The 22,443-nt window shown below is 49.3% G+C and overlaps 10 protein-coding genes across 10 annotated transcripts; 5 read left to right on the top strand and 5 right to left on the bottom strand.

The window, feature by feature from the left end:
• Positions 1–353: 353 nt before the first annotated feature.
• Positions 354–1,619, top strand: N7500_009712 (uncharacterized protein; the record flags this gene model as incomplete). Its single annotated transcript, XM_056680851.1, has 4 exons — positions 354–521; positions 587–694; positions 744–1,120; positions 1,172–1,619. 4 exons carry the CDS (start codon positions 354–356, stop codon positions 1,617–1,619), a joined length of 1,101 nt encoding a protein of 366 aa, XP_056528233.1.
• A 544-nt stretch (positions 1,620–2,163) lies between these two features.
• N7500_009711 (GMC family oxidoreductase) lies at positions 2,164–4,077 on the top strand (the record flags this gene model as incomplete). The annotated part of the gene is made up of 1 exon (XM_056680850.1): positions 2,164–4,077. The coding sequence occupies one exon, from the start codon at positions 2,164–2,166 to the stop codon at positions 4,075–4,077; it is 1,914 nt and encodes a 637-aa protein (XP_056528232.1).
• Positions 4,078–4,410: 333 nt separating this feature from the next.
• Positions 4,411–5,196, bottom strand: N7500_009710 (mitochondrial 54S ribosomal protein bL21m; the record flags this gene model as incomplete). Its single annotated transcript, XM_056680849.1, has 1 exon — positions 4,411–5,196. One exon carries the CDS (start codon positions 5,194–5,196, stop codon positions 4,411–4,413), a length of 786 nt encoding a protein of 261 aa, XP_056528231.1.
• Positions 5,197–5,647: 451 nt separating this feature from the next.
• Positions 5,648–6,704, top strand: N7500_009709 (rRNA-processing protein NSA2; the record flags this gene model as incomplete). The annotated part of the gene is made up of 5 exons (XM_056680848.1): positions 5,648–5,650; positions 5,724–5,734; positions 5,794–6,336; positions 6,418–6,630; positions 6,689–6,704. 5 exons carry the CDS (start codon positions 5,648–5,650, stop codon positions 6,702–6,704), a joined length of 786 nt encoding a protein of 261 aa, XP_056528230.1.
• Positions 6,705–7,512: 808 nt separating this feature from the next.
• N7500_009708 (Mps1 family protein kinase) lies at positions 7,513–8,490 on the bottom strand (the record flags this gene model as incomplete). Its single annotated transcript, XM_056680847.1, has 1 exon — positions 7,513–8,490. One exon carries the CDS (start codon positions 8,488–8,490, stop codon positions 7,513–7,515), a length of 978 nt encoding a protein of 325 aa, XP_056528229.1.
• A 40-nt stretch (positions 8,491–8,530) lies between these two features.
• N7500_009707 (uncharacterized protein) lies at positions 8,531–9,958 on the bottom strand (the record flags this gene model as incomplete). Its single annotated transcript, XM_056680846.1, has 1 exon — positions 8,531–9,958. The coding sequence occupies one exon, from the start codon at positions 9,956–9,958 to the stop codon at positions 8,531–8,533; it is 1,428 nt and encodes a 475-aa protein (XP_056528228.1).
• Positions 9,959–10,943: 985 nt separating this feature from the next.
• N7500_009706 (PWI domain-containing protein) lies at positions 10,944–12,226 on the top strand (the record flags this gene model as incomplete). Its single annotated transcript, XM_056680845.1, has 5 exons — positions 10,944–11,083; positions 11,153–11,243; positions 11,310–11,474; positions 11,530–11,617; positions 11,706–12,226. The coding sequence occupies 5 exons, from the start codon at positions 10,944–10,946 to the stop codon at positions 12,224–12,226; spliced, it is 1,005 nt and encodes a 334-aa protein (XP_056528227.1).
• A 1,231-nt stretch (positions 12,227–13,457) lies between these two features.
• Positions 13,458–15,460, bottom strand: N7500_009705 (putative cell wall protein; the record flags this gene model as incomplete). Its single annotated transcript, XM_056680844.1, has 2 exons — positions 13,458–13,759; positions 13,846–15,460. 2 exons carry the CDS (start codon positions 15,458–15,460, stop codon positions 13,458–13,460), a joined length of 1,917 nt encoding a protein of 638 aa, XP_056528226.1.
• Positions 15,461–18,864: 3,404 nt separating this feature from the next.
• N7500_009704 (uncharacterized protein) lies at positions 18,865–20,199 on the bottom strand (the record flags this gene model as incomplete). Its single annotated transcript, XM_056680843.1, has 1 exon — positions 18,865–20,199. One exon carries the CDS (start codon positions 20,197–20,199, stop codon positions 18,865–18,867), a length of 1,335 nt encoding a protein of 444 aa, XP_056528225.1.
• A 537-nt stretch (positions 20,200–20,736) lies between these two features.
• N7500_009703 (uncharacterized protein) lies at positions 20,737–22,404 on the top strand (the record flags this gene model as incomplete). The annotated part of the gene is made up of 4 exons (XM_056680842.1): positions 20,737–20,849; positions 20,898–21,844; positions 21,897–22,048; positions 22,102–22,404. 4 exons carry the CDS (start codon positions 20,737–20,739, stop codon positions 22,402–22,404), a joined length of 1,515 nt encoding a protein of 504 aa, XP_056528224.1.
• Positions 22,405–22,443: the final 39 nt, after the last annotated feature.

The following is a 22,443-nucleotide window of genomic DNA, read 5'->3' as shown; positions in this document are numbered from 1 at the left end:
TACTAATCTCTCAAGTAAATAATATCTTACAATATTCGATCTCCATATAAAAAGCTAGATAAAGACTTGCCACTCCAGTCGGGTGTACCAAAACCCCTACCGCCAAGACCGGTTACCGTTTTATGATGCTGATATATTCGTGAGATCATATTGCCAAATCCGTCCAATATCTTAAATGGATAAAGAGTGAGAGGTTTCTATAACAGGGCTATACACGTCGAATCTTTCCCCAGAATCCCTAGATGTCCACATATGTCTATTGAACAGTCAAAAAACACTCCGCCATAAGGTGTTTAAAATGAGGATTCATTGGCACAAAACGTGCTTCTTCTATAGCAGATGAAAGTGCATACATGGCACTAGGTCAAGATCCACCGAATGCAAACATTTCATGGCGTATCTATGTCGGTACAATTGTCAGCATTGTCCCTGCTACCACTTCCGTGATTTTGCGGTTTGTTGCCCGCAACATCTCCCGTGCTGGCCTGTGGTGGGATGACTATACCATTGCAGTATCTCTGGTAAGTGTTGCCTTGGGATCTAGTCTCTCCATCCTGCAACGAGCATAAAAGTTAACAGGGGGAAGGTGGTAAACTGGGGTATGGCTGCTTTGCGATGGGCACAGATCCCCTTGTACGATTATGGCCATCACGCTCAATACATAACACCTGAGAAGCTTATAGGATTTGGCAAGGTATTGCATCAGACCTTTCTATTGACTCCAATCTCTAACAACCATGCAGAGCTTCGTGGCTGTCCAACTTCTATACTTTACCAATGCCGTCCTCACCAAGACCTCGCTGCTGTTTCTCTTCTACCGCATTTTTGGTGTTGTGAGAGGGTTTCGTTGGGTCCTCTGGGCCTCTGGCTTCATGGTTGTTGCCTACTTTATCGTATGTTCAATAACTTCGATTGTGGGATGCTCACCAGTATCCAAAGCGTGGAATACAAGCGAGCCAGGTCACTGCATCAACGAAGTGGCATTCTTCCGCTGGAATGGCATTGGCAACATGATTCTCGATTTCCTGGTACTCTGTCTCCCGCTTCCAATGGCCTGGCGAGTGAAAACAACGATCCGACAAAAATGTATTCTAAGCGGAATCTTCCTACTGGGTGGCTTGTACGTTTCTCTCGTCTCTCAAAATGGACTGTATTACTAAATATGCACCAGCGTCTGTATCGTCTCAATTATGCGCATTATCAGTTTCGAGTCAGCAGTCATTGGTGATCCTACTTATACAAGTATCGGGCCAGCAACTTGGTCCTCGGTTGAGCAATCCGTTGGGATAATCTGTGCTTGTCTTCCAACACTTCGACCTCTCTTCCGACGTCTCTATGGCGTATCACGGGTAGCCTCGAGTAGAAGCATGAGCCCTACTCTCGATTCCCAAGATCGCTCCTCACTATCTCGTCGGATGTCGCATTGTGATGAAGAAAGTAGAATTATTCGCCTTGGTTCACCGCAACAGTACAATCGTCGTACTTCCTCACATGAGCTAGACGGTATATGTGTTTACGGCAGCCCAACGTTTGATGAAACTCAGGAGCATCCCGATTCGCAAGTTTCGCAGACGAATGGGGTGGGCAGACCGGTATCTGCGACAAGGTCACTTGGTTGAACAGCTGTATTAGGGTCCGTTGGTGTTGTCTTTTTTCGCGTGATACCCATCCCCAAGGATATATATCAATGTCTCATGCTAGCTCTTGTACTCTAACGATTTTTAGTAGTCGTCCTATTCAATAGCATCAATCAAGACATATACTATTTACAGCTCAAAAAACTCAATAACGCGAATTATCAAGATGTACGGAGTAGGATTCGTGAAAACAGCCCAACCACGATGATCTACAATGAAAGGAACATGTGACACCTTATAAATGTGGCATCAATGATTCCGTGTCCTTGTTTTTCCTGGCCATTGGTTTTGATTTACGGAAGTCTCAATGTCCATCGAAAGTTCCATCCATGAAATCCCCTCGAGGGCCCGGAAATCTGCCGCAAGGCTGGATCTATGCAATGTGCACTCTGTAGGTGGTCGCGTGCTGGAATGATCGGCATGCTTTCGGCACAGATGCTTTCAGCCCACGGAGTACTGGGAACTAAATACGCAACATGGCGATTCTTCATTCATGACAGTGTTCCAAGTCAGGTCGTCTACCACCATGATGTTTGCTACCAACATTGCGCCTGCTCTCCTCGCATCATCACTGCTGGGATTAGCATCGGCCAATCCGCCGAATTTGAATCTATTTGCCTACGGTAATCCGGGACCCTTGCTTGGCACATCTTTTGGCATTCCAGGGGCGAATACGACTTTCGACTATGTAGTTGTCGGCGGAGGCAATGCCGGACTCACTATCGCAAGCCGTCTGGCTGAAAACCAAACAGTGAGCGTTGCAGTCATTGAGGCGGGGGGCTTCTATGAAATTGATAATGGCAATTACTCCATTGTCCCTGGGTATTCTAGCTATTACACGGGCTCAGACCCAACAGACTATCAGCCACTCATCGACTGGGGATTCAGTACGCAGCCGCAGCCTGGATCGGGAGGCCGGGTCTTGCATTATGCCCGAGGCAAAACCTTGGGGGGTTCTTCAGCTAGGAACTACATGCTCTACCAGCGGCCAACGCTTGAGAGCATGCAACGCTGGGCCGATGAGGTAGATGACCAGAGCTACACTTTCGAGTGCTTATTGCCCTACTTCAAAAAGTCTGTCCGCTATACTCCTCCCAACCAGGCGTTACACAGCAATTCCTCGAACAGCCAGACCCCGGATGCGTTCAGTCCCTCAGGCGGACCGCTAGAGGTGTCCTTTAGTAATGCAGTGAATGCGTTTGCTACATGGTGCCAGAAGGCATTCATCGCTCTCGGCATGGAGCAGATTGATGGATTTAACAGTGGTGGATTACTTGGCTCTGCCTTTGCAACCTTCACCATCGACCCGCGAAACGCGCATCGCTCCAGCTCCGAGTCGAGTTTCCTTCAGACCGTTTTAAACAAAGGCGTCGGACCCATAGTGTACAAGAATACCATGGCCCGAAAGATTTTATTTAACGGTGATAATACGCGCGCAACAGGGGTGCAAGTATCGACCGCAGGCACCTTTGGGACTGGGTCGGTCAACTTTACATTACACGCTCGCGCCCAAGTCATTCTATCAGCCGGTGCCTTCCAGTCTCCCCAGCTACTGATGGTCTCCGGCATCGGACCTTGCAACCATCTGCAAAGCTTTGACATTCCCTGCATCAAGAATCTCCCAGGCGTAGGTCAAAATATGCAGGACCACCCAATATTCGGGACTGCACATCGCGTGAACGTCCTCACAGCCTCAGCCTCAGCCAACAACGCAACTTTGGCAGCACTTAGTGTGAAAGAGTATATACAAAATGCCACAGGGGCCCTCTCCATCTTCGGGCCAGGCTACTACGGCTGGGAGAAATTGCCCGGCCCATATCGCTCAAATCTGACTCACAAATCTCGTCTCGCCTTATCAAATTTCCCATCTGACTGGCCAGAGCTAGAATGGCTACCCATCAGTGCATTCAATGGTTATAATCTCAATAAAGTCAACACAGATCCGAAAGATGGGCATCAATATGCAACCCTCAGTGGAGCATTGATTGCTCCTCTATCTCGCGGCTCAGTCCGCCTCGCTAGCCCCAGCATGGACACCCCACCCTTGATCGACCCGCAATGGCTTACAGATCCAACTGATATTGATCTTGCTATCCAGGCTGTCAAGCGACAGCGGCAAATTTGGGCGGAATTGGCCAAGCTAGGCGTGGCTGAGCACGAGGAATATTTTCCTGGCTTCAACGTTTCCACTGATGCTGAGATCCTTGAGTTCCTTCATCAGAGTATGACTACTGTTTACCATGCATCAGCGACATGCAAAATGGGACGCAAGAACGACACGATGGCTGTGGTTGACAGCCATGCAAATGTGTATGATGTGCAGGGGTTGAAAGTTGTTGATGCCAGCAGTTTTCCATTTTTGCCTCCAGGTCATCCCCAATCCCTTGTGTATGCATTTGCTGAGAAGATTGCGGATGAGATATTGGGCCTTGTTGAATGAACCTCAGCGGGGATGGGATGATGATTCGAGCTGGCCCAAGTACCAGGAAGAGCTCATATAAAGACCTCTTAGATTATGCAATAGAGAGATCTTACAAGAAAAAAAAACTTCAATACTATAGAATACAATGCATACAAAGAACAGCCCGTATCCATCTATCTGTACAATATGCCGCAGATATATCAATGCATCGCGGCAAGGTAATTACCAATAGCTCAAAGATCAGGCCATATCTCGACTAGTACTGTCGATGCCTCGAACCACGATCGGATCAAGGTCCGACATCATATTTTCGCCTCGAAAAACGCTTCTCCCAAACACCGAACAACTCAATTATGACCGGGGTTCAATTACTGAGCTGTCCTCTGAGTCTTCCACGACCACCGCACCTTCCGCCAACAACTCATCCGGCGTCTTCACCCGCACATCCATAACACGCATGAGCGTATAGCGGTGCTTGCTCTTGGCCTGCTTGACGTGTCTTTGTCTCCGCTTTGTCTTCTCCTTGATGCGCAGCGGCTCCGCGTCCACACCCGTCACACGAACCCGGCACTCGTAGATACGCTCGTCGATAGTCGGTGTGCCTTTCATTGTGAAGTCGCGGGATCCAAGTGCCGAGGCACGATTAAATCGCAGAATATCACCCGCCTTGACCTTGGGCATGAGGAAGGGCAACCGGATGTGATCCCCTTCTGTCAATAGGTATGGTCGTGCATGCAGTTGAGCGACGATATAGTGCGGCTTCTGGCCGACAAGGTGAGGGAGTTGTGACATGAGAGACTTTGTCACTTTGAGAGGGGAGGTAAAAGTCGGGGCAACGGGTTGTTTCGCGATGGGGACGTGTGCGCGTGTTTGGGGGGTCATGGTGTTTTCGTCGAAGCTGGAGGCCGGGACACCCTGGTGAGTCTTCGGTTTTGTATCTTGTGCCCGAGGAGTGGCGCTAAGAGGAGATTCAGGATGGCTGGAGGGCGATTGGCTCTGAGGTTGCTGCGAGTTCATCAAAGATGCACTTTGGTGAAGGCATGCTCGTTGCTGCAGGGGAGCTACGGATGAAATTGTAGACGGCGCAGTCCAGCGCAGTTCGGATGCGAGGCTCCGTAGAGCAGAGCGTGAGAACATCTTGAGTGACCGCTTGCCAATACTCAATGGTCGAGAGTGTGAGTAGTTCGCAGTGGTTGATATTCGGGATAGAAGAGCCGCTTTCCCGTTGCTAGAGAAATTCACGACTTGCACAACTGGCCGCTTTGTCACCCGTAGCGTCACGTGATACTATTTAGCTGACTTGAGGATACAGATTTGGTAGAAATGGAATAGACAAATGGTGTAATAATGGATTTCCGAATAAGTCACAGTTCAGTTTCAAATTCCCACGTTGATACATGTTATCAACTACTACTCTCCGGACTTTCTTTTCATCTGTACTAGCAGAGGTCCAGAAACGACCTTACCGATAAGGAGCATCACGTGCCTCGCTATCTTTTCCGCATCACAACTTTTTCGGTCTTGATTAGATCCTCAAGGCAAGAACTTCATCACCCATTCACTTCGTGTTGTTCATTCTTCGTTCATTATGGTATGCTATCAATGAATTTCTGATCCCTTGACTTCCAATTTTATCAATTTACTAACCTTTTTCCTACCTATAGCCTCAGAACGAGTTCGTCCCCCCCCGCCAGCCACCACCTGATACGATCTCCAACTGACATTTTCCACCAGGTATATCGAGCGCTGGCAGAAGCAGCATGGTAAGCGCCTTGATCATGATGAGCGCATGCGCAAACGCCAGGCTCGTGAGGGACACAAGCAGTCCCACGATGCCCAGAACCTGCGTGGTCTGCGGGCCAAGCTGTACCAGCAGAATCGCCACAAGGAGAAGATCCAGATGAAGAAGCGCATCAAGGCTCAAGAGGAGAAGAATGTCAAGTCTGCCGCACCCGACGAGCCTTCCAAGACCCCTCTGCCCCAGTACCTGCTCGACCGCTCGCAGGAGACCAACGCCAAGGCTCTCTCCAGTGCTATCAAGAATAAGCGTAATGAGAAAGCCGCCAAGTTTGCTGTCCCCCTGCCCAAGGTCAAGGGTATCAGCGAGGAGGAGATGTTCAAGGTTATCAATACCGGAAAGAAGACCCACAAGAAGGCCTGGAAGCGTATGATCACCAAGCCTACTTTCGTTGGTAACGACTTCACCCGTCGTCCCGTTAAGTACGAGCGGTTCATTCGTCCCATGGGTCTGCGTTACAAGAAGTGTAATGTCACACAGTATGTTTTATCTTTGGGGGCAGAATGCCCGCCCCTCGGTATACTTTGGTTGGATATGATGTATTGACTTTTTTTCTTCAGTCCCGAGCTGGCTGTCACCGTGCAACTCCCCATCCTGTCCGTCAAGAAGAACCCCCAGAACCCTCTCTATACCCAGCTGGGTGTCTTGACCAAGGGAACAATCATTGAGGTCAACGTCTCCGAGTTGGGTCTTGTTACTACTTCCGGTAAGGTTGTCTGGGGTAAATGGGCCCAGGTGACCAACACCCCTGAAAACGACGGTTGTGTCAATGCGTGAGTTACCTGAATTATTCCTATTGATTATTTCATATCTAAAACTAACCTGCAATAGGGTCCTCCTTGTCTAAATTTACCACAAGCACATCCTCTACATCCCCGGCAGGCATCTGCTTGCCTCCGATACCTCCATGCTCAGGCAGTTCTATATTTCCCTTTCTTGATACATACGGTCTATCAAGACTGTTCTATTCTTGGGCGGTGTTAATGGCGCAAAGTCAAGTCCATTGGTTTCAAACGAAAAGTATCCCGTATGTTTGGCTTCTGAATGGACATAGCTAGTTTTTAGATAGTTGGGCATCTATCAACTATGATTTTATGAAGACAAACTTCTCCATTGCAAGCCAGGTCTACATTGTAAGATCACAAGATCATGGATTAAAGACTTGATCCAATTTGCGGGAGGCTCACAGGATGAGGAATGCAATCTCCAACCTTCGAAGTAATAAAGGTAGGCAAAGGTTGTCAATCAAACATCTTGACCAAATGCGAAGTTATTGTGACTCCAAGAACGCTGATACTGAAACAATGTCCATCCGAATGCAAGAGAAAGGATAAGAAGGCTAATGAAATCATGTACTGGAATGAAAATCCACACGCTGCGCTGAAACCGAGATTCATCAAGAAATACCCACCACAAAGGGAATATGGTTGGGTCAAACAAACACCCTGAGGGATGATGCGGAAAGAAATAAGAGACAATGCAAGAAACACAGACAGTCAGATATCCCGCAAATTAACCAACCAGACCCAGACAGAAAAATATCAACACATCCAACACCAGTCATTAAGTCGTTCTAACCAGAAAGGAAACATGGGGAAACGCTGATGGGGCAGTCAAGACAAAGGAAATAAGGTAAAAGGAGTGGCTAGGTGTTGTCATGCATTTTCTTCTTCAAGGGCGGCTTTGATTTTTGCAAAGAAGCCTGCAGGCCATGCGGCCAGTTCCTCTTCTCTGGGTATACCACGGGCCTTGCAGTGGTTGACGACATTGGCCAGGATACGGCCAAGCATATCCTGGGTGACTGGAACGGCACCATCAAGCTGGGCATCGGGGTGCAAGAATGGATCGCGTGGGCCAAGCATGTCCTCAATAGTTGGTCGGAGAGTCTGGTCCCGCTGCAGACACCGCTTGAGGGTCCGAACAAGGCCAGGGGGCACTGGAATCCCACCGACGCCAAAGGCCGGGAAATCGATTTGTACACGGGGATTGGGGATAGCCATGATGCGTTCATAATATTTCGCAATCTTGGCGAAAGGTGGTTGTCCGTAGACCATCTTGTACAGAATACAACCCAAACTCCAGACATCGCTGGGTTTTCCTAATTTCATAACTTTTCCAACACTTGAAGGCAGACCAAGAGACACGTTGGAATCAACCAATGCTTCAGGGGACATATAATTCGGCGTGCCGACTTGCTGTTCACGATGAACGTTGACCGTGTTGTCTTGGATTGCATTTGCAATTCCAAAGTCGATGAGCTTTAGCCGGCCTTGAACCATGAGGAAGTTGGCCGGCTTCAAATCTGAGTGGACGATGTTGTACTCATGGACAGCTTGGACGCACTCGAGCATCTCCTTCCAATAAAATCGGGTGAAGTTGATGTCAAAAACAGCGTCCTCGGCGTTCAGACGGTATGTGAGAATCTTTTCAAGATCAGACTCCCCAATCTCCATAAGCACACTAAGAGCATGTTTGTCATTGTTCAGCTCCCAGTCAAACAAACGCACCACACGGTCCACATTCTCCAGTTTTTTCAACAAGTCAATTTCACCCTTGTATCCAGTCAAAGTCACCGGATCTACATCTTCAAGGTTGACACGCTTGAGAGCGAAGATCTTGTAATTCTCTGCCATCACTCGATAGACGCGCGAGCTCCCGCCTCGACCAATACAATCAAGCCGAGTGAAATGCTTGCCGTTGATTGATACTTGACTCCTCTTCTTTCGGGATTGTGAGGTCGAGGCGCCCCCCCGTGGAAGTGGCAGTTTCAAGGACTGACATTTTCGGAGGGGGAGGAGCGGCCCTATGAGGAGTGTTATTGCTCCGTGTGGCAAGTATTTTTCGCGCAGAGTTGGTTGCTGGAGTCTCCGCTACATCTTTCTTCTCGGAGTCGTAGACAACGTTATACTTTTCTGGCTTATCCAACACATTCAATCGTTGGGGCTTTGTACGCCTGAAAGTTGGTGGTGGTTCATTCTCTTGGTCGCGGACCGAGGGCAAAGCCGGTATTGAAGGAACCTTGAATACAGGTTGTTCCTTCACAATCGAGGATTTGGAAGACATATCTGATGAAGCGGGGGTGGACTTTGAGGCGTGCGATTTCGGTGAAGATGACCTCGAAAACGGCCCCTCAACCTCAGCGGGACGGAGAGGATATTCGCGTCGATTAGAATCTCGGGCGAGAGGCGGACTTGGGTCAGCCCATGAAACCTTGGGAGATGAGGGTTTGTGAGGTCGGTATTCGGCATGTTCCTCCTCTCCTTCGACGTCCTCGGGGACGCCGTCAGCCGAGCCATATTGATGGTTTTCCTCGTTGCTTTCCTCGCTCTGACGTCGTAGCACTCCCCTCCGAGCAGGGCCGTTCAAGAAAGTGCCAGCAAGTCGACCAACCCGCTTGACGCGCAAAGAGCTATGTGGTGCAATTTCTTCGCCGCCGCGGCCCCGTAATGCGGAAGAAGGGCCATATCGTAACGCTAGATCATCGTCATACAGCGATTTCCGATCGCTATCAGAGCGATCTGCACTACCATACTCGTCGCCCGAATTGCGTTCCGACGAGCGATTTCCCGAAGGTGAGGCAGAGGCCGGGGATTGAGTGTTGCTTCGTGAAGCATTGATACGGACACTGCGTTGGCGTGGGGCGGGGGTGATAAAATCATTTGGGCGGCTGTGCTGCTCTGGCTCTGCACTTTGGCTATTTGATAGTGGGGAGCCTTCGCGTGAGAATCGGGAACCAGATGAGATGGCCCCTATACGGACGATTCTTGGAGCCGGGCTACCATTAGATGAGTCGTGTGGGGACGGATTCCGGGGTGAGCGGCTTTGCTGTCTTGATATTCCAATCCGAGGTTCGTGCGATATGTGTGCCTTTTGCAGATGAGGCGAAGAACCCAATCCATCTCCATGCAGCAATGCTTTCACAGAAGCGCTGAACTTAGGTTCCGGGACCTCTTCATCAGAGCTGTCGCCCGAATAATGTTTGGTCAAAGCTGATGGAGATACCCGTCTGGAACCCGAGCGTGAAACCGCGGATCGGGACATCGGTCGGGGTGGTTGCCGGTACAGCTCATTGTATGCTGGGAGGGAATTCGGGGACTCCATGGCGGTAATACCTACATTGAAGTCGTGGATCAATGTGGCCCCTCCAAAGTTGTCGATTGTTTTGTTGATCCTGAAGAAAGCTTGGTCTCGAGGATTCGTCGCGGGCGCGCTATACAGTCACGTGCTTGTTGTTGCTATGGCAACGTCAACACCACAACATACCAGAGAACATTCAAAAAGGATTGATTCTGGCCTCTAAAAAAAGGAACAAAACGGGAAGATAGAGGATGGGTGTCAAACTAGGCTGATAGTACTAAAGTTTGCCTTGGTAAGAGTGTTCTTGCACCTCAGACCATTCAAAGCACTCCCTACTTCGTGCCCATGAGATTGGATAACCTCCACTTATGCACTACACACCCACAGATCCCGAGAGTACTAAACTAGACTAGGTTCTATTACCATATTTCAGGGAGTATCATTGTGTGAGCTGTGTACATAAGTTTGAGCATCAGAGTGTCTGAGCGAAAAGCATACAAATGTGTTGGTCTAATGTAATGCCTCTAAAAAGCATGCAGGATTGTGAGATGTCCTGAGTCTGACCAGATTTTACAGCGCGATGTGGCTATGAATGATGAGGTCGATCACTTCATACCTATGAAAATCCCAAAGAACGTTGGGTTTGTTTGTATGTTGTTGTTGTGCTTGCGGACACTGACATATATACTTCAAGAGGGACAGATAAAAAGCCAATTCAGTGTACCGTTGTCTTCTTTTTCAGTTTTGAAGAGAATACGAGAAAAAACAAGAATAGAAATGGCCATATATATATCCCAATGCCAGTCCGCGGCACCCTTATTATTTACGTAGTCTAGTGTGATGTTGAATTGACTATAAATTCCAATGCTAGTTGTTTAGTTACCTACCTAATTAACAGGTACTAATTGACGCGATTGACGCCTTAGAAGCCAGGCGACAAGGTACGGTACTCGCGAGCGACCATACACGCAATTCGATCATCGCGGAATCGATTTCGCGTTTGTTCGCCATGGACCTTTCTACCCTCAACCCAAATTCCAGCGAAAATGGCGTCCAGCGTGGATGCCAAGCTGATGAGGCGGACCAAGTTCCCCCTGAGTTTAATAAGAAGGTGGATATGACCAAGGTCAACATCGAGGTTATGAAGAAGTAAGTGACTTTCCCCGGCTTTTTTGGGCATCTCCGGTTTACTGACTGTTTTTCCCCCACCCAACGTAGATGGATCGCAAGTCAAATTTCTAAGATATTGGGAAATGAGGATGACGTCGTTATCGAGCTTTGCTTTGCACATCTGGAGGGATCACGCTACGTATGTTGGCCCGTCGGATATCTAACGTCTCGACCCTAATTTGCTGACACATATTTTTGGTTCTAGCCCGATATCAAATCTCTCCAAATCCAGCTCACCGGATTCCTAGACAAAGATACCCCCAAGTTTTGCCAAGAGCTGTGGTCGTTGTGCTTAAGCGGCCAGGCCAATCCACAGGGCGTCCCGAAGGAGCTCCTGGAGGCTAAGAAGCTTGAGCTCATACAAGAGAAGGTGATAATAGGCACCCCTTGGACCTCGAATATTTTCTAATCATATTACAATATAGCTTGAAGCAGAGAAAGCTGCCGAAGCACTTCGACGCCAAAGAGAACAAGACCAAATCCGCGAACGAGAGTTGGACGATGTGAGACGGCGTGAGCGACCAGACCGCGGACGTGGAGGAAGAGGTGGTGATCGCGGTGGGCGTGGGGGTCGGTTCTTCGGAGCACGAGACTTTGACAGACGGCCTTCGTCTCCTGGAGGCCGAGACCGCAGTCGAGACCGATTCCGCGAACCTCCATCTCGACGTGACTTTGACTCTTATGTGCCACCTGGTAATCGTCGCGGCCGCCGTCCATCTAAATCCCCACACGGCACCCGTTCTCCATCTCGATCCCCGAAGCCCTCGTCGCCATCTCGCCGAAACCGCGACGAGCCACGTTACAGGCGACGCGAACGCCGCCCCCGTTCCCCAAGCAACTCAGTATCTCCCGAGCGCCGCAACCGCGGAGGAGCGAGAAGGCGCAGCAGTCCGGACTACGGTGATCGTGTTAAAGCAAGACCCATTTCCCGCAGCCGTTCCCCGCGCTCACGTTCCCCCAGAGGAGACCGCCGCCGCCGAAGCTCTGTCTCTCGCAGCCGCAGTGTATGCTCGTCGCCTCGCTACACCCGGCGCCAGGCAGATTCTCCAACTTCCGTCTCTCCCGCGATGTCTCGCCGTTCATCTGGACGCTATGCCCGAGACCGCGATTCTCGTCGCTTGAGCCGCAGCCCTGACAGTGCCGGTACACGAGATCGTGGTGAGAACCGTCGACGCCGCAGCCCCAGCGGTGGTCGTAGCCGTAGCCGTAGCCGCAGTCCTAGGAAGGACACTGAGGGCAAGCGGCGGCACTCTATGGAAAGATACAACCCTGATGAGAAACGACGCAAGATAGCTGATGAGAACGAGGACTCCCCCGAACCCCTTCGAAAGCTGATGACCCGTCCAAAGCTGATGACAGCAAGACAAAAACAAAAGATGCCGAGCAGGTTGGTCATTAAGAATTGAGATTCCTGGTCCAACCTCCACTATGTATCCTCAATCACCCAGATTCACCCATATTCAATTCCTACTTAATGTTCGTCTAAAAATTTCACATGTCATGTTCTTTTCGAAGTTCCAATGTTGAATCGGATACTAACGAACTCGCAACAATTAGACCAAAAGCAAGGTTTCTGTGTGGATACATTCATCTGAGTTCCGTGAGCGATTACTTCGCGAGAGATGCCTTGCTATGCGTCGCCGATCTGACGAGAAGCCGACTAGTGCCACACAGCCAAAGCAGGACTAAACGACAGCAGCAAAAACCAGTGCAAGGGATCAACGCTGACTGGAACATTGAGATTTACGCCAACAAAATGTGTGTTTTAGCGTTGTACATGTACTTTGTAACAAGCCCAATTAACGTTTTTTTTTAAATCATCAATAGCGTGCTCAGTTCAGAGGATTTCAATATTGTAAGATATATCGCTGAAATAGTCAGAAAGAGCCAACCAAAAAAAAAAAAAAAAAAACAGATACGAATGAATGTACTCCATTAGAGGGAAAGAAGATACATGTCTAATGGACTAATTAACAAGAGATCTTCAGAATGCTGAGATCAGTCCGGAGAAGATGCTCTGTCCATGAATGAATCCAGCACGATACATAAGCATACCAGCACATGAGGTAGACATGCTATATGCATGATAGACAGGAGCTTTTCGACCCTCACACAAGCAGCTTAGAATTAGAATTGTATGCCTACAGACGCCAGACGCGGAAAGACAGCAGATCATAGGGTGCTATGGACGGGTATCTTAAACATGGGCAGCCACATTGCCACCCCACGTGTATTGAAAATCATCTTGTCATGAAAAAGGGTAAAATACAGAAAATTAATAGAGTTGACAGAGATTCGATACGAGACCTTCTGGGGTTGTGGCTTCGAAATATGTCCAGGTAGGATGTCTATTTTACTCGCAACCGCAGACAGTGGCAGTCACAGTCTGGGTGACGGTGACTTTATCGGATCCAGAGTCACCACCAGTGGGGAGGGTGGGAGGGCTGGTAGGGGCCGGGCCGGATGCTGTGGGGCCGGAAGGAACTAAGACGCCGGTGGTGGTACCAGCCGGGCCGGAGGGAGCTGGAACGCCGGGGATCACGGTTGAGTTGATGATCTCGGAGGTCTCGGTCTCACAGGGAGTGGTGGCAGCGGGGCCAGAGGGAGCAGGGCCGGTGCCGGTAGGAACAGCAGGGACCGAGACGGTGGTGGAGCCTGATCCGTTGGGGCCGCCGGGAATCACGGTGGAGCTGACAATCTCCGAGGTCTCGGTGTCACAGGGGGGGTAGTGGCGGCAGGACCGGTAGGAGCAGGGCCAGAGGGAGCAGGGCCAGAGGGAACAGAGCCGGTACCGGTAGGCATGACAGGGATGGTGACAGTGAGAGAACCGGAGCCGTTGGGACCGCCAGGGATCACGGTGGAGCTGACAATCTGTGAAGTCTCGGTGTCACATGGGGTGGTGGCAGCGGGGCCGCTGGGGACGGGGGTACCGGCGGGAATAGATACAGAGATGGAGGCACCGGGACCGGAAGGCACAGCGGAGGGACCGGGCAGGTAGGGGGTGCTGGAGGGCAGGCTGGGAACGGAAGACGAGGCATGGCCAGAGGGAGCACCGGGGATGCTGCAGCCGGTGAACCACTGGATGATGATGATCTGGATGCTGATATCAATGTCAAGGGAAGTGCAGCCACCAAGGAAGGCAGCGAGCTCAGCACGGGCGTCGAGAGTCAGGCCAGTCAGACTACCACCGGCAGCGCAGAGGGAAAGGGCACCACGGAGGTCAACACTGAGACCGGCGAGGAGGGACCCGGTCAGGATATCGTTGACATCGCCCAGAAGACCGCCAACAAGGCCGCTGGAAACGGAGACATCAGCCTCGACAGCGAAGGACAACCAAAGAAGGACGACAGCCTTGAGCTCAACGCCCAGAGAGCAGTCGGCGCTGGCAAGCCAGATAGCGAGCTTGGTGCGGATATCAAGGTCCACGGCGACGGCGAGTTCGCCCTTGGCGCATGCCTCGAGAGCGAGCTTGACATCAGCAGCGAGATCAGCCGAGAGATCAAGGCCCAAGAAGGCGGCGAGGGAGGCCTGCCCACCAACAGACAGGAGGCCAGACTCCTCAATGTGCGCGCCGACGGAAGCACCGACGGAGATGGCAGAGAGAGCGGTCTCAGCAATAGTACCAATCTCAACAAGGTCGCCACCGGCATGACCATTGATCCAGGCCAGAACGGAAACCTTAAGGTGAGCGCTGAGGTCACAGTCCTTGCTGTTGATCCATGCAAGAAGAGAAGCCTTGATGTCAGCCGACAGACTGCCGATAACACCACCAGCGGCGCAGACATTCAGACCGACCTTGACATCCAAGTCAAGATCAAGCTTAGCCTCGATCCAAGCTGAAAGGGAGGCTTGGGCACCAATGCTCAAGACGAGAGCAGATTCGAGGCTAGAGGCCTCAAAGATACCGTCAATGGTCACGTAAAGCTGGCCCTTGGCAGCGATGTCGGCACATCCGGGGATGTACACGGACAGAGCAGCCAGGACGTCTGCGGAGAGGACCAGCTCGTCGTTACTCTCACACCACGAGATCAGTGACTTCTTGAGGGAGAGGTCAAGGTCAGCGTGGAAAAGCAACCAAAGCTTGAGGGCGGCCTTAGCCTTGTGGTGGATAGCACCGGACTTGCAGCCAAGAGCACCACCCTCGAGAGCAGCAGCAGCCTCAGCACTCAGACCAGCAAGATGGCCAGCGGACTTGTGGCCACCGAGGACGGCGCCAAGGATGCCAGTCACGTCGACAGTGAGATCGCCAAGGAGCTCACCGAGGAGACCCAGAGTACGGCGCTCAACGGCCATATCGGTAGGGTAGGCGAGAGCCGAACCCGCCAGGCCGGCGAGCAGAACGAGAGAAGAACGCATGTTCTGTGTTATATTAACGAGTGTATAGATCAAAAGTTATGAGCATAAAAAACTTCTGAACAAACGATATCCAGAAGTGAGAGATCGGACAGGCAGGCACAAGCCGCCAAAATTATTAACGATAGACTGGTAGAAAGAGCGAAAGAGGAAAAAACAAAAAGACAGTTGAACGATTGAATGTCCAGCAAAGAGGTGATCGCCGTGTTTATATACCCCTGATCAACTGTGAGCGGGGGAGACTTCTGGACATTCAAAGCCACATTGGAGCAGATTCATGTTCCACTTGATACCCGGTCTCCAATTCCACATTGGGAGCTATCGGCTTAGGAGGGATCAGAGATGGAGACATCGGTGGATCATGACTCCTAACAAGTACATTACCGGTGGATCAAGCTATTCTTGGCTCCAAAGTTATTCTCAAGTCTCAATCTCAACTACTCCGTACTTCGGGGAAGATATGCATTCAAATGGGAAATCAAGAAAAAGACCGAGAAAAGAAGTGCCAGGTCATAAGCGGAAAGAATCATCGCGGATCATCCAAAAGAGATCAACATGAACGGTTGAGACGTTGAACCCATTTTTTGTATCAACTGGAGTCACCCCTTTTCTCTCTCCGCAAGCTGAAATATCCCTACTGACATATGTACAATATCATCCGCACTCCGTACTCCGTACTACACTGTCCAGTCCAAACTCCAGCTTTGAGTATCTAAAACTCCTCAACCGAAGGCGTGTATGCGGTATCCCGAGTGGCCCCCGTGGGAACCCTATATCCCACAGCCCCCCGGGGAATTAGTCTAGCTACATATGTACTATGTACGCTTTTGACCATATCCGGTAAAGATGGACACATCCGATTTTGTTACAGAAGACCTATCAATTCAAGATATCAATGGTTCAAGGCCGTTCACGGAGTGTATGAGCACCTGTCAGCCACTGAATACTAGCACACAAGAACTCGGACAGCATTTTACATATATGTACAAAGGAACAGAGTAAAACGCGAGAGAATGTTACAAAGTATAGGTTATGAACTAAGATCGTGACAGTTGACAAATTAGGAACGTAGGTCCAACATAAAATGCCAACAGAGAGCCGACACCACCGTTACCCGATTGCCTAGAGATACATTGGGGCAGAACTTGACCAAAAACCACAAAAACAAGGTGAACAGGATCTAGGCCTTCCCAGTGTGCACTAGTTAAGGCCTTACGCAGTCGGGCTTGGAATGTGAACGGAATATGAGGTTATGCAGTTCACGCATGGGACAATATCCACTTATGGGTTGCATGCCAAATAAGAATAATCTATTAAAGATAGATTAATATCGAAAAAGGAGCTAGTCGCTAAAGTGGGGACTATCCCTTGTAAATTTATCTCTGAACTACTCTGTACTTGAGTGTGATAGTGTTCTAAGGGTGAAGTACCCTGTCCGGAGTAGCCAGTAAAACACTTGCCAAGGGCTAGACATTGTAGTCCGTCGAAATCTAGGATTCCAACTGTGAAGCTTCTCTTCTGACTGCTCCACAAACTACCTGTACTAAAACGATACTAAAAGCGCCCCCTTGACGGGAACCGGTTTGTTTTTGAAACCCTAACTATCTTGAGGCAGGGTCTCATCAACCATGCAGATATATAGATAGAGCACTAAAATAGTACAATATAAGTCATTATACTCCGTATAGGTACATGTCCATATTGTATTCAGAGTAGTCCACTACGGAATGGTGTGATGATCTGCAATCCAATGTCTCACCCCACACAAGCCCCACGAGCAATGCAGACATGTGATGGGAAGTCTCTGAACTGGATAACTTCCCAATCCCTGCACCTTTTGGGTATTGGGGATTGCGCTCGGGCTGATTTACAAGCGCTACTCCGTAATGTGGGATTACGAGCCGTAGTTGCTCATCTTTAGTGCAGCTGCCCGATGGCCCCAAAGCAGAAGCGCATCTTTGCTACGGCTATCTCGGAGTAAATCACCAAAAGGAAACCAGTAAATTTTGAAAAAAAAAAACAAAAAAAAAAAAAAAAAAGCAGGGGTGCCGAAAATACCCAAAGTACGTATTTTCATCCCTGAGTCGATGGTCCCCCTGAAGCTCCAATAATTCTGCTTCCAACACAACTGTCAATATTGAATACTAGCACAATATACGCCCAGAGCAAGGCTAATAATCCCCCCCAAAAAGCTCTCAAATAACTCATGGTTCAACTAGTCCGACGCCTCTCCCTGGTTACGATAGTCTTTCGGAACAATTGGCCGAGATAGTGTCGGAACTATAGCTACCATGTGATACTTGATATTTGAAGAAGTCAATACTAGATCAGCCTTGTGATATGGAAACCGCAAAACGTGGAAAACCGTTGAATACACTGCTTTTTGAGATCTCTCATATCGAGGTGTTGGGGGTTTCCATCCTCGGAGCATGTCGGATGTTTTACCTTGAAAGGGTAACCAGAAAAGAGTTCGAACATGTTCGAATCTGAGCCCCAATATCTAGATTAACGGCATGGCTATCAGTCTCTTGGAAACGGTGGCTATTTTTGTTTTCCTTGACTACAAGCTCATTGGTGATCCGCCAGTTGGCGACAATGTAAAATCGCCATAAGCTGTAGAAGCTATCTGCAAAACACAGACAGATTTCATGCCGCATTAACCGAGTTTCTGTGAATTGAAGGTCTCAAAGTCTCAATCTGAAACATGATCATCAGGAACAGGCGATCTATATTCGGAATCTATATTCGGAAAAGAAGTGCACCGAAGAAACCTCTCGTACGTTGCCCACTGCCCGTGGACCCACATGATTGGCATAGCAAAGCCGGATACGGAGTAGATGACTTCAACTATCGCTGACGGGATTGTCGGCGTAAGTGAGTCCGTGGTGCTGAGATCGAAGAAATAGCACCCAGATCTTATTTTTGCCGTCCTGAGTCGCTTCAATCGTATCTCGACTCCGTTACACCCAAACGCTGCCTTTCGTCTTACGCTTGCATTATTTATGGTCTGAAAACCACAGACACAGGTCAACGTAAAAAAAAGGGACAAATTATTTCGGGAGTTCACCGAATAAGATCAGGTCATGTCGCATGTGAAGACCAGTGTAGTGTGGGTCTCGCATGATCTATCGACCTCGGGGGATCCCATATATGGATGTGATTGTCGGTGTTCCATCGTCGATTCCACAATTTATACGGAGTACAATACAGATTCCCAAGGTTGTTGGGCGTTTCAGAATGTTTCTGTTCCAAGGTTCATCAACTTGATAAATTTGAACCCTAACTTGGACTGAATTGGTGAAACAGCTGCTGTCTCTATGTACTCCGTACAAAATTCTATCCTGATTCTATCATCTGTATGGGAAGCAAAGAGTCAATTGCCCCGAAAAAAAAACAAAACCAAAAACTCAAGTCGAGTCCTTGATCTGGCCTAGTCTACTTTGGATCCAAGTAGCGAATGGCCCAAAGAAATGTGTATCGCTGTTACCCGGCCGTTCACAGAATGCCAAAAGCGCCCGATAGCGCTGGGATGCGGATGTTGAAGTGGCACAGAGAATCTTCGCCAGATCAATTGGACAGAGATAAGGTGGCTGTCTTGCGTCCTCGCTGATAGACGCGGTGCCTTGCATTGAGCACGCGTAGTACACGCAATGGGCAATACCGAAGCAGTGACCTAACTCATGGCTTGCCGTCCGGCAAACACGACCCAACCAGAGTCCAGATAGCAACGAAGATGATGAATCTACCGTTGGGAGGGAGCGATAGGCTGATACAGCATCCTGCATAGGCCCTTTTAGCTCTGAATTCGAATTTGATGATCCCCGACTCTTGACCTGAGATCTTTTCTGTCTCTTGGTACTGGGCTCTGCTGAAGCACATGCGGACATGTACTTTTCACAATGCGATGCAGGCCATGCGTGGAGACGCTCGACATCGTGAATGGTATCCAGTCTGGGGTTGTATCTGGCACTGGATACTACTGCAACACGACTTCCTCCGTATGCACGCCCACATACAAATTCGTCATCCTCATCTTCGTAGAGATCGAAGTCCACAAGGATCAAGAGGGCATATGCATCCTTCGGTAAAATGCTAATCGCGGCCTCGAGAAGGTCGTCTAGGTTGACTTGACCCCCATATACCCCGTTTGACAAGGTACGTGAGCGAACCCGCACGCACTCATCGCCATATTGCAAACCTAGGTATTGAAGGCCTGTCTTCTGACGAAGTCTCTTTTGGGGTTCTTCCCATGGCATAAATCGCAAGGTCGATGGCGACATCATCTTGACGGGAAGACCGTGATAAAAGGCAGTCAGATAGTCTTGGACGTCCTTTGTACTGGGGGGTTTTATGGAAAGCTCATGCTCTCCAAATCCTGGCCTCGTCCAATTTTGCATGAAGTCGACATTTGCGTCAATTTGAGGCGACGGAACCACATAAACGGTTTTTTGCTTTGCGGTTACGGGATTGCGGTGTTCTCCATTAAGCCATTGCCGAAAGCTCTGCGGATCATCTGAATCCCCTGCAAGATCATCTCCAGGCAGCAACAAAGGGGCGGGAAAAGCTCCCTCATCTTCTTCAAGGATGAGTTTATCCTCTCGCGAGAAGCTTCGATTATCTGCTTTGATCGCAGCGAGACGTTGTCGTTGGCCTTGTCGTCTGAAACCTACTACGGCAGCATGAGGAGACGAGGATAGACATATAGGCGTGTGATCACACTTTGCGTTGGACTTTTGTGGCATGCTGGTCCTTCTAAAATGCAAAGGAAAAAATTATGAGGAAGAAAGGAGTTGCGGCATGCGGCTCTGTTAGCGCACGAGCCTTCGAGGAGTAGCCATCGAGAAATTGAAACACCGCAAGTTACGACTTCAGAAAAGATATAGAGTGCTCTATACAAGACACAGAAATTTTATGTTCAATCATGTTGGTAAAAATGGTGAGAGGTCAAACTTGATGTGCTCATCTGATAACTGCCGTTCTACTCTACATCTTCCAACTTCTTTGCCCTTCCTCTTCCCTAAATAATCCTTCAGATCCTAGATTTTTCTAGATTGACAAAACCCCCCCAATTTTTTTTTCTTTCTTTTGGATAGATTATCCATCATCCCAGCGCTAGAGCACTGACTAAAACAGCAGACGGCCTGGAAGGGCATTCTGACTCAAGAGGGGTCTATTAACGCCCGCATATACCCCAGCACAAGCATAAAGTGCCAAGAGAACTCCCCTCTTCCGGATACAATCCTACCTCTCTCAACGTGTCTTACTATCTTCTGTCAAAAATGGAAACTCACGGAGCGATGAAAGTTACCGCACGAGGCAACATGGTTAGGGAGCAGGAGGTGACAGAGGAACCAGAGACTGCCCCAACGCCTAAATTTTGGACTCGCGAGCTGTAAGTGTATCTATCTATCTGCTAGAACAGGGGATCTGATATTGGCAGGTATGTCGGTTCATTGCTGTTCAACCTAGGAGCTTTTGCCCTTCCGGCATTGTACAGCACTCTCAGCAAGCTCTGGGTGGCCAATATCGACGCGAAGCAAGTTGTAACGACCGATATCTACACTTATATTGGTGTGATTGTAGAAGTGCTGAATGAGGGCCTGCCCCGCTCTGCATGGCTCGTCATTGGGGACAAGTCTACGCGCACTGTTTACTCACGACTGAACCTAGCGTACACAATGATCCTTGCACAAACTGCCCTTGGAGTCATTATGACAGTGATATTCCTGGCTGCCTCCAAAACGCTGGCCTCAGGATTCGTACCAGTGGAAGTGCGACAAACTTCCATCACCTACGTGCGACTGTCATCTGTGCAGGCTGTGACCTCTGCTATAGAAGCCGCTTTGTCTTCCTCGACCAGGGCGCTGGATAACCCCGACGTGCCCTTGATCATTAGCTCTGCCAAGTTCCTCATCAACATAGTTCTCGATTTACTAATCATTTCAAAGGTACATGTTGGAGGATGGAAACCTACGATTGTCATGCAGGCCATAATTCGGCTTGTTTGCGATAGTGTCTCGTCTTTGGCTGGGTTGATATACTTCCTCACTGTTGTTGTGAGACGTTGTCAAAAGGATGCAGATGGTCCGCATAGACTGCGCTGCAGTCTTTCCGCTTTGTTCATCCTCATCAAACCTAGTGCCTATACATTTGCCGAGTCGGCTATCCGAAATGCCATTTATCTGTGGCTTGTTCATCAAATTGTTCTTCTGGGAAGTGACTATGCAACTTCATGGGGAGTATTTAACACGATCCGCTGGGGGCTCGTCATGGTCCCTGTTCAAGCATTAGAGGCTTCCACATTGGCTTTTGTGGGTCATAATTGGGGCCAATACCGTGCTGAAAGTGGCAGGGAATATCCCGAGGCAACCAGACAAGATCTTATTGGTAGGTGTGATGCTGAGAATTGTGAGACCTACTTACTGAATCGCTTTCGTAGAACTCATTCGGCCAGCGCTTCGAGCCTGCGTGATTGTATTGGTCTTTGAGACCACCATGTGCATTGCATTGTCGCTGCGTGGGATAGAGGCGTTTGCCTATTATCTATCAGACTCGAGTGTCGTGGCAGATATCACTCAAACTATGTGGAAGGTAAGTGGTAGAGATGATGTATAATGGACGTAACCTCCATTGACATGTACTAGAATATCGACTGGACCTACATATTTTATGGTTTAAATTGCCAGATCGCAGCGATTCTTCTGGCAACATCACCGCGATGGTACCTTTATCAATCACTTGGGTCAAACTTCCTTTGGATGCTGCCCTGGGCGATTGTTGTTACAGTCATATCCCTGCCAAAATCTCTAGCTTGGACATATTATGCAATAATTTTCGGCGGAGCTCTTGTTTTCGACTTTGTGGACGTTGGATTGACTGCTACGCTGTGGGCTTATCGACTAACGAGAGGGAAGGTCGGAATTGGATCAGAGTCACAGAGTGATTAAAATGATCTACATAGCCCTGCTATCCAAGGCTAGGCTGGT

This window comes from Penicillium coprophilum, assembly GCF_028826855.1.
Source record: "Penicillium coprophilum strain IBT 35676 chromosome Unknown utg000006l_segment0_segment0, whole genome shotgun sequence".
NCBI classification, from domain to species: domain Eukaryota; kingdom Fungi; phylum Ascomycota; class Eurotiomycetes; order Eurotiales; family Aspergillaceae; genus Penicillium; species Penicillium coprophilum.
The sequence above is the reverse complement of the archived record's forward strand: the minus strand, read 5'-3'. Positions and strand labels throughout refer to the sequence as shown.